We start from the raw sequence: 17,736 nt of genomic DNA, 5'->3' as shown, positions 1-17,736 counted from the left end.
GGCCCACATTTCTACATGTGGCAGAGTCCAGCTGGGAAGCACACACTGGCCCTTGCCAGGAGCTGATGGGGATATTATATATTTCTTCAAGTCATCTTCAGTAACTGCTCTGTTCCTGGCAAGAGGTGGCTGCATCCAAGATAGGGTCTCAAATTGCAGTGAAGGTGATGCAGCCATAAATACTTCCCCCTCATGCTCACAGAGTATTTTCTGAAGGTACTCTATACATGATCTCCAATGTACTGACATCTTTTTGCAGGGCATACAGTATTTGGAACCGGAAAAAGGAATTCTGAAACAAGGAGAAAACAGCAATTCAACTGAAATGTACTGCAAATTAACTTCCTCTGACCCTGAGCAGTTTTCCCCCTTTGCTGAGAGAAAGAGAAGGAGGTTGGTAAAGTAGAAAGTTATTACGTCCACGCTTTATACTGAGTTTGGCACTTCAAAGAACACCGTACATTTGCCATTCAACAAAACCTGGTAACCTTTCAGAATGCAGGAGAATGGTTTCAGGACAGCAATACATAAACTGTGAGATCCAAATGCCCTACTTTAGATGCGGGTCACAGTGATGGCAGGCAATTATAACCAAATGCCCCAGGTGACATCTGTAATACAGACATGCTGCGCCAGCTCACAGCCACAAATCCTGCTTCATGGTATTTTCTTCCGTGGCATTAGAGACAGCACTTTTTGGCAAGAAAAGAGAGCAAGGCCCCTCTGCTCCTGATTATACGGAGATCAGCCTGAAGGATCTTTGTTGCAGTCAGTGTAAATTGCCTCAGATTTGCACCACAGAGATTTGGCCCAAATCTATAGTAGCTCACTCTAAACGTATTCCCCAACTGAAAAACAAGACAAAACACTGTCTGAATTGAAAGTATTTGAACAACCGACTGTGGTTTAAATTTAAATCTGACTCATAATGGGGTAATATGTTCCACAGCATCTTCCTCCTCATACCTCCAAGCAGGGAGAGAGGCCCTGGAATAAGCAGGGGTTACCACTGCCTAGACCACAGACAGTTCTTTCTAGACCCCGAGCAAGCTCCACAGGAGCTCTTGACATGAACTGGAATCTCCATAACATGGAATGACCAAAGGTCTGCTCCTGTTTGCTTCAAATTCTTCACTGCAATCTGATGTGTCCCCCCCAGCTTTAACCTGGCACTGTTCATTTGCCCCAACCCTGTGCTCTGATACATCCTGTGGGACATCCCTCCCATCCAGTGTCTCTCAGGTACCCCCACCCAGAGCAGCCTCAGATAACAATGACAATAAAACACAGCACTTCAGCTGCATTTTTTGTGATGCTTTATGATGTGTTAACAAAACATGGCACTGCTTCCATAGGAAGTAATTATTACTTGTTATTGTTTGACTTCCTGTACGTAATAAAAATACCTTAAACCCAATACCACAATACTCTCTGAAGGGTGTCTTTTCACCCTGTAAGGGTTTCCACTAGTTCTGCTTTGCAGTGGTGCCTATTTATTTTTTGGAATGCTTATTCATAAAAGACAAGGGTTTTTTTTGAAGGGTGCAGGGACTTTATTCATAAATACAGAAGCACCTTAATAAAAGAAAGATGTGATGAAGTCTTCAAAGCAGGCAAGAAAACTGATGAACAAAGACATTCCCATAACAACTGAGCTTTATCTGATCAAATTCCAATAAAGCCTGCATTTGGCATAAATCTTTAAAAACATAGCAAGGGCCACCGGAGGATGCTTAAACTTGTTTATTTAATATTATTCCTCCTCCTTTCCCCAAAAGCACTTTATCCTCTTAATATTTTCTGAAGTCTTGGTGCACGTTGGGAAGCACATTGAGCGAGCATGGCGCAGTGGAAGGACGGGAGAAGCGCGGCTTGTCTGAGGTCACGCCGCTTCCTTCCTTCCCTCCGGCTTCCCACTCGCCAACGTGCTGATGATCAGCAGTATAACCATCAGATTAAGCCTCCCTTTCAGGCAGAAGAAACAACAGAAAAGATAGTGCCTTTAAAGAATTTAATTCTCTGCAGCTTCACTTAACCAGAGCCAAGAAGAGACAGGAGCTTTTATACCAGCCTTATAAAAGTAACTTAATTCCTACTTCGGTGAGTTTTATTATTTTCCATCCTAAGACTACTTAGTATGTGCACTGCACTTCCCATCTGTGCAGGAACACACAGATGTGGCTGACTAATCCTTAAATACCAAGAGAAGCATTCTGGGTGAAAACAGACTTTTTCTGCGCAGAGGGATTACTACTTGCCCACTGGCTTTGTGGATGCATCCAGAGCACCTCCATGAGAATTAGTCTCTAGGACTTACTGCCTGGAGAAAACCAGATGGCAGAAAACCTGGCAAACAGATTCACAACCACTCACTCCCAGCATAAATACGATGGGGTGCTCTCTGCTCCAGCTCAGCCTGCGAGGTGGAACAGGGTCCTGCTGCTGCTGCTGTGCTAGGGGCCGGGAACAAGGGGCCACAGCCCTGGCTCACCATGCCAAGCAGCCCCAGACTGCCTTCCTGGAGTCAGTGCAAACAAGGGCTGTAGGAAAACACAAAGTCCCTTTCTGATGTGGTTTGGAAAAGGGAGCCAAGTACAGCCTGAGGAAAGCTTAGCTGAAAAGGTGAAGTTTTGCATTTCTTCTTTCATTTTTAAGGGGTAGATCTGTAAGGTCAGAGGACCACACAAAGAAAGAATCAGGCAGAGAAACAAAATATTTATATTCTGCTTGCTTATTTTTTCAATTTACCCTGCACATCTGTCTCTAGCTGTTCCTAAAATAGTCCTTTAGAGTACTGTTGTCCCTTCTGCTCCAGTGGTATATATGCTACTACTAAACTGCTGCTGGACTACATCAGAAAGCTCTCGGAGGGTAGTTAGGAGATGTGCACATGTTCAGGGACAGCTACCACCTCAGTGAACTGCAAGAGAGCTCCAATACTCTCCAGAAGACTTCTTCCCCTCTCCTCCTACTTGACTGAGAAAGACAAGGGGACAAAGGAATAACCATTCCTTGAAACTGCAGGTATGAGAGGAATTTCAAAAACCCGCATTAAGAAGAACTCCACAACAAAGCAAAAGACTAGGCAACCTGAAACTTGGTTGGAGGAGAAAAAAACCCCTAATAATTAAATGTTGCTTATGCAAGATGAAAAACCATACTGTTCCTTCTGGGCACAACAGCCCTGGCAAGCCCAGCATGTATGTCACAAGACAGGAAGCAAAGCTCATGCACAGAGGAGGAGCGGCAGCTGCTCATGCCAACTCCACTAGCAATCTCCTCTGCAAGGCTCACTCTCCGTGCATGGCTTTTCATGCTGGAGTCAGATATCTGTCTAAATCTTCAGTCCTTACAGAACATATTTGCCTCCCTCACTGAAAGGAGGATCTTCCTCTCCCCTTTTACCTCCCCTGTTCGTACCTTCATTCACCGCTAGACAACTCTATCTGCATTTTCAATACATCAATACACAACTCTGAAGCTCCTCCAGCACCACTGGGGCACCAATGCCTCCCCCTCCCATCCTTCTTCACCTTCATCTGCATAGATTTTCATCTTTCTAATCTCCAGAATTCATATGTTAAGTTTTAGGATGCTTTCTATAGCACTGTTTTACAATACACCATAGAATCACAGAATATCTCAAGCTGGAAGGGACCCAAAGCCTCTTCGGTCCCTTCTCTCCAGTTTTTCCCTGCTTTTGCTTTTCCTGTTAAACACTGCATCCTAACCTCACGTGCTGTGATGGAGATCAGTTGCAGCAACATCTGGGGACTCTCATGCTCCTGCAGAAGAGCTGCTGCCAAGCAACCCATGCAGTTCAGACTGCCCACCACAGAGCTGTAATACCCCCGTACAAGGTTTTAGGTTCTTGCATACAAGATTGCAAGAAATAAACATGACCAAAGGGAAATGATCCAGAGACAGCTTGCCTCTCTACAAGCAAAGGAGCAAAGTAACATGCCTAAAATATACCTGGCACAAACACACAGGGCATGCTGCCTCTGGCTTGCCTCTTACTTGGTGGAGAAAAGATCTAATCCTACAATAACCTGCACTCACTACTCACCTAACACTTCACTTCGTATGCTCCACCCAGCCTAAAAAAGAAACTGCCTTACTCACCAGCCATATATTTATCCAGGGTCCCAAGTACCTGCCCTGGATGCAGGTGTCAGTCATTTCCATGGGCACAGGCTTGCTGGAGTCAGGCTCTTTCAAGTAAACCCCAAGCTGTTTCTCATCACAAGGCAAAATCCCAGCCAAGCAAAGGCCCTTTCTTCCCTACCTCTGCTGAACCCTTTATGCCCCATGTTCCTCAAACACGGAAAGGCAATGAACTGAGCTCAGGCAATCACAGCCATATTCTTTTCAGGTGGCTGACTAACAGCTCTCAAAAGTAGAACAACAGAAAGCCCAGAGATGCCATCAACTCCTTTTAGGATGTCTGAACAGTGAGGTCAAGCCAGAACATACAATTGTTTCCAGCAGGCTGCTGTGGCAGCATCACTGGGACTCACAGTGTATTTCTCTGGGATGGCTGTTCTATACAGGCAACACCAGTGATTCTCAACAGACATTCCTAGCTTTCCCTTTTAACAAATAACACGTTATTTACTCAACTTTTCTGCCATCCTGTTCTTGGAAAGGAAGGCAGTCAGGTCGCAGCCCCCAGTGACCACCTGTGGACCTGAACCACATTCAAATGGGAATTAAGCTTTCCCTATGTTTAAACAACATCTAAACAGACCAATGCACTTTTCCTGCTATCAGCCTCCATGACTGGCTTTTACTGTCACTTCAGCAAGCACGTGAACCCAAACTGCCCCCTCTCTCTGCAGCACATTTGGCTTCCACTGGGCCAGTCCAGGCAGGAAAATGGTGAACATTCAACGTGAGGGAGAAATTTGCACCCACGCAAATTTGCACCCACTGGATCTGAGCAGGACTCTACAGTGCTGCAAGCCCAGGACAGTGCCCAAGCACAGCTAACACAGGCAGCAAGGACAGAGCTAAAGAGGGGCTCCATACCCTTTTACAAGGTGGTATCCTATCCATCAGGGTTTTCAGCAGAGCATGTCACAGGTTGCTGGAACAACCACGAGTTTTACTCAGTATAAAACCGCTAATAGCTGGGCCCCTTTTAGTTGCTGTGTTTCTCAGTGAACTGAACGATGCTTTAGATGAAATATGCTCTAGACAGTATTTGCACAAACGCACAGACTCTGTGTTAAGTGAGGTTAAAGGCTCTAAAATACTTAAAGATTAAATGATATAAATCTTGTCAACACTCAAGAGTGAAAGAGTCATGGGGCATTTTCTTACTCACTCCACAATCCCTGAATTGTCCACTCCCTTGCCTCAACCCCTGGACTACTATACAGAAGCCAGGTTTGAAACTGCTAAGCTTTAAGTTATAATGTCATTGCTACAAGGAAAGCTACAAAAGCTTCTCCTGAACACGGGCGAGAGAGAGGAATTTGACTTCCATGTAAACTACAGTTCAGATCAGGTGTTGGGAGACAGACATCCTGGGGACAACTTTTTTGATGTCCTGTTCTCTCACAGTTTTTTTATATGCTGAAACATAAAATCACAGAATCACAGAATCACTAAGGTTGGAAAAGACCTCCAAGATCACGGAGTCCAACCCTTGACCAAACATCACCATGTCAACTGATCCAGGGCACCAAGTGCCAGGTCCAGTCATTTCTTGAACTCTTCCAGGGGTGGTGACTCTACCACTTCCCTGGGCAGCCTGTTCCGACACTTGACAATCCTTTCAGTGAAGGAATTCTTCCTGATGTCCAACCTGAACCTCCCATGGTGCAGCTTGAGACCATTTCCTCTTGTCCTGTTGCTGGTTGCACAGGAGGAGAGGCCAATCCCCACCCAGCTGCACCCTTCTTTCAGGCAGTTGTAGAGAGCGAAAGGTCTGCCCTGAGCCTCCTTTTCTCCAGGTTAAACATCCCCAGCTCCCCCAGCTGCCCCTCATAGGACTCTCTCTCTAAACCCTTGCCCAGCTTTGCTGCCCTTCTCTGGACATGCTCCAGCACCTCAACTTTTTCCTTGCAGTGAGGGACTGGAATGGACTGAAAAACTGGACACAGGATTTGAGATGTGACCTCACCAGGGCTGAGTAGAGAGGGAAAATTACTGCCCTGGTCCTGCTGGCCACACTATTGCTGATACAAGCCAGCATGCCAGTGGCCCTCTTGGCCACCTGGGCACCGTACTGGCTCAAAACCCTGGAGTCCTGAGGCTCAACTGCAAGAGAAAGTTTGCACATTTCAGCTTCGTATGACTTTGAGTGAAGTCCTTTCTAGGGAAAGGCTGCTTTGGAGAGAGGGGACTCAGCTGCTTCTCCCCACCGTTTGTGCTGCCTGCTGGATGGGTTGGCAGCAGACAGGTGGGCAGCTGACAGGTCTGAGGTGCCGCCGTACCTGGTACAGCTCTATCCGCTGCTCCGAGACGCGCGCCTTGGAGTTCTGCAGGCGGAAGACCCTGAACTCAGCCTTCACCAAGTTGGAGGCGTTCTTCTCCATCGCTGAGACGTCAAATCTGACGATCCGGAAGTAAAGGCTGTAATAGCTCGGCGGGATGGCATCTGCAAGAAATCAGGGTGGTTTTATCACTTGTTTTGATGATAAAATGATGTTGTTCCTTCAAACATTTTAATACAAGGCAGCCTCAATCAGGAAAATATCTGAACCATGATTCAGTTTCCAGTGGTCAATTTAGTACTATTAACAATTTAATAAAAATTCAAAAAAATCAACCCCATGTGTTTTTTGTAAGACTGCCATATTAATAGAGATTAACAACTACTTTCAACTCTATTTCAGGTCATGCATTTAAACCTCCCCTCTTTTAGCCAACTGGTAGAAAATCATGAATATTTATGAACTGAGAGAAAAATATAGCAGTTGGTATAAGGTAAATGCCTTCAGGCTTGCAGAGAGTTCACAGGGATCTGCTAAGACAACACATAACAGCAGCTCATCTGATCTATATGTTCTCTGAAACCCACTTCCCCCAGAATATGGAGCATGAATTAGCCAGCTTCAGATTTTGTTCCATACCTAGTTATTAAAGGATATTTTTGGAACAAAATAGGCATTCTGATTATAGTGATGAGGGCTGGAAGAGAAGAGGAAGGAAAAACAAAGGGAAAAGGCAAGCAGACAGTAGACATTATAAACAGGATTATATGAATTTTGACCATTTGGAAGCAGTAAAAGCCATAAACATAACCACCCCTTACTATATATTGGGGAAAAGCAGAAAAAAAACAGAAAAATGCACTCAAGTCTTCAATAGCAGTGTCAGATATCTCAGTTTAGGTTTCAAAACAATGTTTCTCCTTCTCGGCGGTAAACCCTGACTAAGCGTAAGCAGCAAGGCACTTTTACACAACCCAGGCAACCCTAAGGGCTTCAGTCATCACCTAAGGCCCTTCCACACTGTCCAGAGCAGCAGCACCAGGAGAAATTTGCCTGCAGCACCCCTGCCTGACACCCAAACTCCTCGGAGAGGAGATGAAATTACTTTAAGGCCTCATAAAAATCTTTGTTCAAACCAAGGGAATGGTTTCTTCTCTTACCATGTGAAAACTGAAGTGGATAAATTAAAAAAAAAAAAAGAGGAAAATTGTATTTGGGGGTTTGGGGAGGCATTTTCAGCTGAGGAAGCACAGGGGTTCTCACATTTACATATTTAATAACCCACCTGTAGCTCTTTGAGTAAGTTAAAACTGACTACTTAATAAAAATGAGAAAATCTTTGATGATAAAGAAATAATATCGGCCTCAACTGCAGAGGCATTGTAAGTGAGAGATGACAAGTTCTCAAAACACTTCAAAAAATCCTCTGAAAGAGTACTTCCCAAAGCAGACCCTCAGTATGATCAAACAGGTACAACTATGAACAGGAAGCCCCAGACTTCCTTATGATTCCTTTTAATTAAGAAAACGAAAAAAAAGGTTCTCAGATTTTCACATCTGCAGCGCTTGAAAATAACCCCCCAGGCATCATCATCACCATTCTTGGCTAACATGCTTATTGACAGGAAACAGCTACAATCTCACAGTGAGAACTCAAAGGCAAACAGATGCAAATTACTCCTACACCAAAGCTCCTCCTCTCTCCCATCAGCAACACATCAGTGCTAGAGTCTCTCAAAATACCAAATGAAGGGCTTCTGAGAGACGCTTTACTGTATAGCAACTATGAGCTTGATACATTCTGCAAATTCTTATAAAAGCTACTTGGTTCAGAGATTATATCCTCCTCTAAGAGAGAAACAGTATCTTCAATTTATTTTTCCTGCTGTAGGAAACTCCGAGACTACTACTTGTTCTGCAGCCAAACCTAATCCTACTAGGAATATAATTTGGCATCATAATATGTATATATAAGATTGATGCTTCCAGGATGAGTTGTAAGTTGTCCTTCCCTGTCATTTGTTTGAGGCATCAACCTACCATTTTGTTCACTGTGGACAAGCCAAACCAGCAGCATTCACTTGCCCTGGCACAAACAAACCCTGTCCATCCTGACTTTATTTTAGATTGAAAAGTCCTATTTAACTGTCAGTTTGTTTTATATTTAGCTTCTTATTCCTAGAACTTTCTTGTGCTATATTTGTAGGCCTTCTCTCCAGTTTCTTTATTTTAGATACTGTATATTACAAATCTCTGCTTATGTATCTGAGTGGATATTCCCAAGTCATTCCTGCATTTACATTTTTTCTCTCTTTCATATATAAGGAAGACAGAGAATGAATACTCTTTCAGTGTGCCCATTTTTGTCTTTGCATATGTGTATTTGCACACACTGTAAACAAGTATTAGTTTTCCACTGGAAGGCAGGGATGGGACACCCTCTATCTATGAGTAAGAAGAAATTCTTGTCTTACAGAAGCTTCGTCTCTCTTGTAAGATAGTTTTACATCTTTATATGCAAAAACCCACATAAGAAATTTGATTTCTTTACTCTATCATTCATGACAGTATCCACAGGAAGTCAACTGAGGAAAAGGCATTATTCATGGACAGATGAAAAAAAGAAGGAATGGCTGACTGCAGAATTGGGGTTTATGTGAAAATTAATCAACATTAAGACTGAGAAATGAGACTTGCAAGTCTCTTTAAAGGAATGGTAAGAACCCTATGGAGTCTACAAGGTTTTGGATCAGCCTTTAAGTGATCTCAGATGCTGCAATTCATCTTTCTTTGTGACTCCACCTTAACCTGACAGTTGTATCAATTCAGACTCAGCTGGATACCTCTGCACTTCCCTCTGGTTTTGGCCCCATGACTCCAGCAGACGCCAGGATGACTCTGACCAAGCTAGTCTGCAAACACAGTTACCCTGCTGCAGACTAGACTCCTGAAGTATTCTTTGAACTATTATCATTAATGAGTGGAATTAAATCAGTATGTTTCCTGGAGCTAGGAAAACACAGGTTTCTTTTGTTTTGGTGGGAGAGAGAATAGTAAATGCAATGAAAGGTTCCATTTTTATCATTTTTAAATTACTCATTAAATCAACCCTCCAAAAAAACCTGAAGACTTCCAGCTGTAATAATCACAATCACAATCATCACAGCTGAGACAAGAGTTACACAACACAGTTGGAGAAGGTGAAGGCAGCATCCATCCTCCTCCTCCCTTAAGGCTGCTAAACACTGAGCATCACAAGTTTACCCTTTTTTTTTTTTTTCTGCCTTGAACAAGCTGAAACTTCATCAGCTGCTTACACGGGGCAGTCTGAGCTGCCAGGTTCAAATGTACTCTGGTATGTGAGTGATTAAGTGCATAAGGACACTGTGGTTTCTGTGCCTCCTACTGACTTTGTTCGATGTCCAGCATCCTCCAGGCTTCTGTGCCAGCAATCTGGACAGAAAGCAGCCCTGCTCTGACAAAGCAGAAAAGCACCAATGGGAGTGGTGCAGGAGACCTATCCCACCACAGTCTTCAGCATTGCTCCAGGCTGGAACACTGTCAACGGGAGAGACTGAACATATTCTCTGACCAAGCATCCAAAACAGCACGCAGGCCCCTAGGAGCACCGGGGAGGAGAGCAAGATGTAGTCAAGCACCCTGAAACTGAAAGGGGGATAGAAAGTTTGTTTCATGCTGAAGATATTCCCCAAATTGGGAACAACCTGCATAGAAGGATGACACTTCTGCCTTGTGCAGTTGTGTTTGATGAACTAAGCCCTGCATTTCCACAGCTTTCCTCCCAAGTACTGCATGTACTGACATTTCAGAAGAAACAAAACACTCTGTTTGACACAGCTCTTCTGAGAGTTGTGCTTTCGTTCTGGCGAGGAAAAAGACCTAAATTCAATTGTATCCAAATGAGGCTTTTTTTCTCCTCTGAATTTTCATTTCTGCTATTGAAACAAAAAGAAATCAATTACATGCACAGCCCAAGTTAGGAAATGTAAACAACTTTTCTTTTCTCATTGGAAGAGGCCAGACAGGCCGCCTTCACACATACACCCACACTGGAAAGGCTGAGAGCTTCAATCTAATCCTTCCATCAAGGGCTTGTAATAAATGCTCCAAAGATTTATTTTTATTCCCTTTTGTGTTTATTAAACTTTGGAGGGTTTCTTTTCCTTTTTCTTTTCTTTCTGGTGCTTTGCCCATTCTTTATTATGGCAGCTACAAAACACGGAGTGCCCTTTTCTTCTCGCTCTCTTTTATTTTTTCCCTCCTCATCTTTCTAACTGCAGTACATGAATGACCGTGTAGTAGGCTTTGAAGCAGCACATGCAAATATTTATAAGAGTAGCTTGATTGTTATTAAATGCAGTAGTTATGATTTCCACGCTCTGGCAAGCTTCCCTAACCTCTCTAACTATTAGGACCATTTAGGCTGTTTAGATTTCAGCTCACTGATAGCAAATTCTATGGGTTTTTTTCTAACAAGCAGCATAATGTGACATCGTTTCTCCCTCTGTGTGAATTTCTCTCCCTGCTCGGCTTTGGGGTCCCTGCCAGGAGCTGGGTCAGGCTGCCTCCAAGGACATGCAGACACGGTAAGTGAAGCAGCATGCGCTGGAAGGATGAACAGCTTGTCAGCTGTGACAGCACATCTTTCCAGCAGGATCCCATCCTTCCTGTCAGGCGCACTTGGGCCACAAATCCTCTCCTCTTTTCCAGGGAAAGTCTCTCCAATAAATTAAAAGCTTGTTTAATGCATCTGGGCTCCCAAAGCCCATAATAATCACTCTGCTCACCCCTCCTGACCCTGATGTGACTGCAAAATCCTGCTGGAAACAGCCTCTCTGCAATCAAAGGAGACCAAATAATGGAAGCCACAGGTCATATCCAGGAATTGGGACTGCCCCCTCAAGGATAAATCAGTCATACATCAGCTTGCCATTAGCTCTGAAACTCTGTCCACTATGACACTAAGCTATGAGCACAACCACTAGCTGCTCAGTGCTCTTGGACACAACACTTGTGCCATTCTTCCCTCAGGCATCGCTTCCAGGCTCTTGCAGCAAGGCTTCAAAGTCAGACAGTGCAAAATTAGTGTAAGGGACTATACTCCAGTTTTTATCTACAAAGCTGCCTCTGAGGTATTACCTTTTATCTGTCATCAACCATTTGTTACTGAGGAGGGACAGTGCACTGAAAGCCAGAAAAAACCCAGTGGGAACACAGTGGGTTTAGAAAACAGTAACTACCTAATTAACAGATTTTGTGACATGTTTTCCACTGTGGAACGACTTGCTATTCCTCTTCTGAAACACACTTAAGATGTATGACAATATATGAAAAGTAAACAACCCCAGGACACTCCAGATTGAAAAGACAGGCACAGTGAGGCAAAGAGGGAATTTTCAGAAGCCACGTTTGTGAAAGTATGTGTTCCTTACTTAAAATCTGACAAGAGCGTTCTGGTTCTGCTGCTACTTCCTCACTGCTTCACCAAGCCTGAATCAAAAGATGACTAGCCAAAGCAATGACCTCAACAGCAAAGTGATGTGGTAGTCTGGTTTCCAGTTACCCAAATAATTCATTCCCTCAAGGTATTCCTATTGCTCTGGAGTTTGAAGGACTCTGACAACACTCTTACATAATTGTCTTTTGTACTTTCAAATTCTGTAATGGTGAAAAACATCCTGCAGTCATCTTTGGGTCAAAATGCAGCTGGCACAGTAAGGATTCTGAGACACTGTAATTATCCCCTGGAGAATCACAGGATTAAGTTTAAATTTAAGTTTAGGTTTAAAGTTCTCAAAGACAAGTAGTAAAATAAAACTCAAGTAATTGTTAGCAGGGTAGCAAAGCTGCTGCATAGGACTCTTGTACAAAACAGGTTTAAGTCCTGGCTTTGTGGGTCACCACAGAGATGCAAAGAGAAGGGCATCTTACTACATGCCCCTAATTAGTGTCACTTCATCCCTATTGGCACATTGGAGCACATTGGAGCTGGATGTGAGTCTTACAGAGGGCAACAAACCTTGCCTAGAAGAGGTACCATTGCTGTTTTCAGGCTGTAACAATACAACTCATTTTAATCTTTTTTTTTTTTTTTTTTTTTTTTGTAGTTGTCCTCCCTGGGCTGGGTGAAATCATGTTGCAAGTTTAATCTCAAGTGTGTTTAAACGCTGCAGCTGAAACTGACTGCTTTAGATGTTAATTTGGTATGCAGACCATTGTAAGAAGGGCTGTAATTTTCCTGTATCACTGAATTGTCTGATTTAAGTGTTTCTTATCAGCCAGAAAGGCCTTATTGAGATCCTTTATTCCACTGGACTTTCTCTCTCTACCACCCTTTCACGATTATTTTCAAGCTACTAGTTTTTGTACACTCAGTCCAAAACAACATTTAGCATGAAAAAATCCATACTACTCACAGCAACCAGAAAGAAAGAAGAGAAAATATCTATCCTGAACAATCAGTGATGGCTTCTTCTCTCCTTCCTCTCTTACACGAAAATAAAAACCAGGCCAACATCACGTATGTTTGTTCACCTCCTATGAGGTGCAACACCAAGAGTCTGAGCAGATGCCCAAAATGAACCCCTTTTGAAAAAGGTTCCCAGCTATTCCATCACCCAAAAGGCAAATGAGAGTCAAATTTATTACCAAAGAGAAAAGCTGCAGGAGCATTCTGCTTTATCTGAGAAGATGACCAAAAGCATCGAAGTCCCCAGGATCATTCTCCTGCGAATGACAGGGAGGCACTGCTGCCTCACACACTCCTGCTGCAAGGGGATGGAGATGTATGGTGAGGTAAATCAGCACAGAGACTGCAAAAACTTTTAACTACTTTACCACCACAGGGCAGACATGAGGCAACTCTGAGACACAATCCTGGTCCTTTACAAATTCCCCTGTTCTGAGAGTGTGTTCTGTTGAGTGAAAGTGCACTTTAGGAAAGTGCACTTTTCTTCTGCAACTCTGAAGAAAGCAAAGGCTGCCCAGAAGACCACTTCTGCTATAAAACAAACTGAACATTAATGTATAGAAGAACCTGACTAAACACTGAGCCTCAAATAAACTGCCTGAATCCAAACTTCTGAAGCTGGAGGAGAATCACAAGCCTGTTGAAATCACTGAAACCTCTGGCTAAGACGAAAGGGGAAACTGCCCAGCCCCTTTCAAGAACACAAGACCAGACCTCCAACCCAGGCATACTTGGCGTCACCTCTGCCAAATACTGTTTCTTTAAAAGGAGCACAGCGTCCCTGCCCTGGACAGACCCTCTAGAGACAAAGTAGCACACACAGTACTGCCCCACACCTGGTATTTCCTTTCCCTATTTGCAAAAGCTGGAGTAGATGGAAACAGGGGTAAACCTCACATGACAATGCCTGCTCAACAGACACTTTCTGCCCCTGCCTTTATGACTGCTTGAATGTGAACTTCCTGAGGAAAAGTTCCACCATGTGAACTCACCAGACCCTCCTCCCTCTGCCTGCCTTCAAAGCTTTCCAGGCTGTTGGCTTGCTTTCCCGCGTCCACGCTGAAACACGGGCTGGGTAATGCGAACAGCACTGACGCATCACATGAGAGCTGGTCTCAGGTCTAAATTTTGAGCCATTTGAGCAATGCTTAATTGGGGTAACTTAATTATTTGGGATTATTCTGGAGAACAGCAAATGATGAATTTTCCCTTCCAGACCATCTTTCACATACACAAATCTCCGGGCATTTTAGGAAGTCTGAAAGGTCTGACCTCAATTCTCCTCTTCTCAAAGTCCTCTTTAAACATCACCTGTCATGCAGGGGAGCCAGAGAGGGAATGTAAACACAAACCCTATTGCTATCTTTGTTTCTCAACAAAGAAGTCTTAATCTTGTGGCAAGTTAAAACATATGGGGTAAAGGAACAGCACAACTGCTTGCTCTCTCACACATAAACCCCCTCTAATCTCACTGCCACATATACAACACTGCAATTTTAATAGTGAGAGAGAAAAACACATCTTCAGATGTGTCCCTCACTTCTGCACTGGATGCCATCACAGCAAGCCCATGACCGTGCATTCCCAAGAGAAGCTGACTGATCCTTTTCTGCAAGGAAGGTGTACGACAAGCTAACAGGAAAGCTGCTGTGTCTGTCAACAGGCATTAGAACAAGTTACAAAGATATCAAAGCCTCTCCAAAACCTGAGTAAAGTTTTGGTCCCACTGAAGCCACCGACCAAACATTCCCAACATTTTCAAAAGGGCCAGGAATTTACCCCCACAATTGCAAGCACAGAGGGGATTTTCAGCACAGGGAAACTGTCTCCAGCCTCTCTGTGAATTTATCTGCCAACAAAAGGCCCTTCAGCTTTCAGCAGTTATTTTGTGAACATTCAGGGAAGAAGAACTCCTTTCAAATCCCCATCAGGATCCTTTGAATGAAATCCCAGGTTATCATGTATCACCACTGAAATCAAATATGTAAATAGATGTGTGTTGTGTTTGGAAACGTCTCAGGTATGTACTTCGCTATTCTACTTACACTGGAATGTAAGAAAAATACTCCTAGTGTCTTTCATCTCTCTCCATGAAAGGCTGCTCCTCTTTCAGCTAGCAATCATAAGGAAGAATTGCAAGTACAATTGCCTATCTCATCAAAAAAAAAAAAAAAAAAGGCAAAAAGAAAAAGAAAGGTGGGGCAAAAGAAAAAGCTCACCAGGGAACACAAACCTTTCTCACAGGCAAAGTAAGACTTGACTTGCTGGCACAGTTCAGCTGAGGTTTTATGGCTGCAATGACCTCAGCGAGTGAACACAGAGCAAACCAACCTTCTGCCGTTCACAGGACTGACCAACAGTCTTCCCTGTAACAAAGACCTTTTTTCTCTCCCATTTCCCAATCTCCTTCTGCTTGGATGCCACTGAAGTGATACCTCCAGAAGCAACCTGTACCAAGAGACTTCTCTGCTGGCAGGCTGAAGAGACAGACGCGATCACAAGCCCAGCTGCACTGCTGTGCATCCCCCTGCTTTACACAGACACGGGGATGCTGACTGCAGTGCCCGAAACCCCCTACACAGCTATCAATACTCCACCCTTCCCCCAAACCCAAGTCACCTTGAATAATTTTTATCTAAGAAAAACATTTTATCTTCTCAACAGCAGATTAGGTGTAAGGTTAGATTTATGTATGTGTTTGAGACAGTCTATATATGTTTATTATTTTTTTTAAATCCTTCCTCTTCCTGGCACCTTTCTGATGAATTTCACTTGCACTCACGGCCCAGCCAGCGGGATTAAAGCTGGCTTCACAGTGTTATCACAGTGCCATTTTACTAATGAACTATATTTAAAAAATATGTTTTGTTTAGACATACTTTTATTGAATCCCTCAGATTCACACGAAAAATTACTTCTGTTATAAATCTATCTTCCCCGTCAGTCTACAAGAGGAGCTTGGCATGCCTGCACGCAGCTCTGCACGCTCTGCATCTCTCCCTCCTCCCAGCTCCAGGGTTTCCACAGGCACGAGGCCAAGGCAGCAGCATCCTGCTGCCCTGGGGGGACCTGCCATCCATGGTAAGGTAAGAAAGCTGCACTCCCACAGCAGTGCCCAAGGCAGAGAGGTCAACCAGCCCACAGGGTCAGGCTGCTGGCAAGAGCCACAGGACACTGGTCCTGCATGGCCAGCCCAGTCAGGCCCCCAGACCTGGGGACCAGGGTGGTCTTTTGGGGACCCCTGAAAGCAGCTCCAGTGAGGAGGGTTGTGGTTAAGCCTGATGCTTGGACAGAAGCACAGGCATATACTCTCAGTGCTAGAAACCAGGGCTTCCAAGACTAACCTCTCCAAGGAGATGGATTCAGTACTTCCTTTAAGGAGAGCTGTGGTTACCCAGTGTCTGTCTCTGTCTGTAAAATCAGGCTGCTGCACTCTGACAGCAAACACGCTCCTCACAGGCTCTGACCTGTGCCTTTAGTGCTGGATGACTTGAGCTGCCTTTTAAGCCTGTGAATGCCAGCTCCATTTTAATCTTCGGTGTAGAAGGGCTTCTAATCAAACAAGCATTGTTACGAAATCCATGAGGATGGCTGGAAATCCCTTGGATATGTCCTAAGGATTATATTATGCCAGGGCAATGCAGCTATACAAAAATCTACTTTACAAAAAATGTACTGCTGCAGAACAAAGCTGCACTGGAGAGAAAAAAAACAGAACTGGAAAATATTCTGAATTATTTAAAGAACTAAGAAAACTTTCCCCAAATCAAATTTTCTCCAACAGTGTCACAACAACCACAAAGCCGTCATACATGACAAACTCAGTGGTGTTGAAATCAAGGAAATGGCAGCAAAAAGATATTCTCAGGCTATTTCACAATTCAGTTTAAGCTGCTGTGTTTATGTGCCTCTCTACCTTAGCACAGAATAATCCAAATATTGCTTCTCTTGTTCTCAAGTCCAGTGTTTTATTTGTCCTCATACATCTGTAGGGTGATTCAATCAGCTGGAATTGAATGTATGTGATAGAAGTGGTAAAACCAGTCTGAGTATTTAGCAGAGTAACAGGGCAAGAAGCCTACCACTCTGCTTCAGAGAAAGTACATAGGCATTGGCTTCCCTTTAAACACAGTCCTATCAAAGTCATCCTATGAATTTTTCACGCAGCCATGTGCTTAAAGGATTTCCTGCCTCAGAGCCCATAGCAGTGAGGGAGCACAGGGTGAACCCAGTCCTCGTGATGTTCTTCAGACTGAGGAGAGCCTACAGGACCAAATCCTCCATGCTGCTCACACCTGGAATGTGACTTTTGTTGCTGCTTTCCCAACGTACCCAACCTGCATTTTGGAAAGGCCTTCCCTCAGCAGGAGCAGGACCAGGAGTAGGTGATAGCTTTCCTGCCTATGCTGTGGGTGGCCTTGCATTTCACACTCCTGGTGAGAGAGATGAAAATGAGTGTCAACCTTCTGCAGAGATTGCTCATTCCACTCTTCTCAAGATGGCCTGTGGACAGTCACCTCCTGCTAACACTCTCCAGGCCTCTCTAGCCTGGGTTACATTCCAGGCTAGATAGTCATCCAGTCTCCCCACATTTTTTTTTGGTTTTCTCATGGGAAGAGAGTACAGTTTCAACTGACAGAAGTTGGTCAAGGCAGAGATTGAATTGCACGGAGATTAAGTTAAACAGTGCATCCCACAGAACCCAGCAGGGCAGCAGTCTTTGCTCCATCATGGATGACTACTGAGTAAGAATACACCATAAACCAAGCTGTCCTAAGCTGCTTTTCCTTTTAAGATGGACCT

The 17,736-nt window shown here is 44.0% G+C and overlaps 1 protein-coding gene across 1 annotated transcript in view; it reads right to left on the bottom strand.

The window, feature by feature from the left end:
• Nucleotides 1–17,736, bottom strand: part of TGFB2 (transforming growth factor beta 2) — a 60,823-nt gene that overhangs the window by 16,665 nt on the left and 26,422 nt on the right. Inside the window, exon 2 of the mRNA XM_008630341.2 lies at nt 6,444–6,607. Within this exon, the coding sequence (XP_008628563.1) occupies nt 6,444–6,607 (164 nt within the window). The remainder of the gene's footprint in view (nt 1–6,443; nt 6,608–17,736) is intronic.

Source organism: Corvus brachyrhynchos, unplaced genomic scaffold (assembly GCF_000691975.1).
Source record: "Corvus brachyrhynchos isolate BGI_N302 unplaced genomic scaffold, ASM69197v1 scaffold101, whole genome shotgun sequence".
In the NCBI taxonomy this organism is placed as follows: domain Eukaryota; kingdom Metazoa; phylum Chordata; class Aves; order Passeriformes; family Corvidae; genus Corvus; species Corvus brachyrhynchos.
The sequence above is the reverse complement of the archived record's forward strand: the minus strand, read 5'-3'. Positions and strand labels throughout refer to the sequence as shown.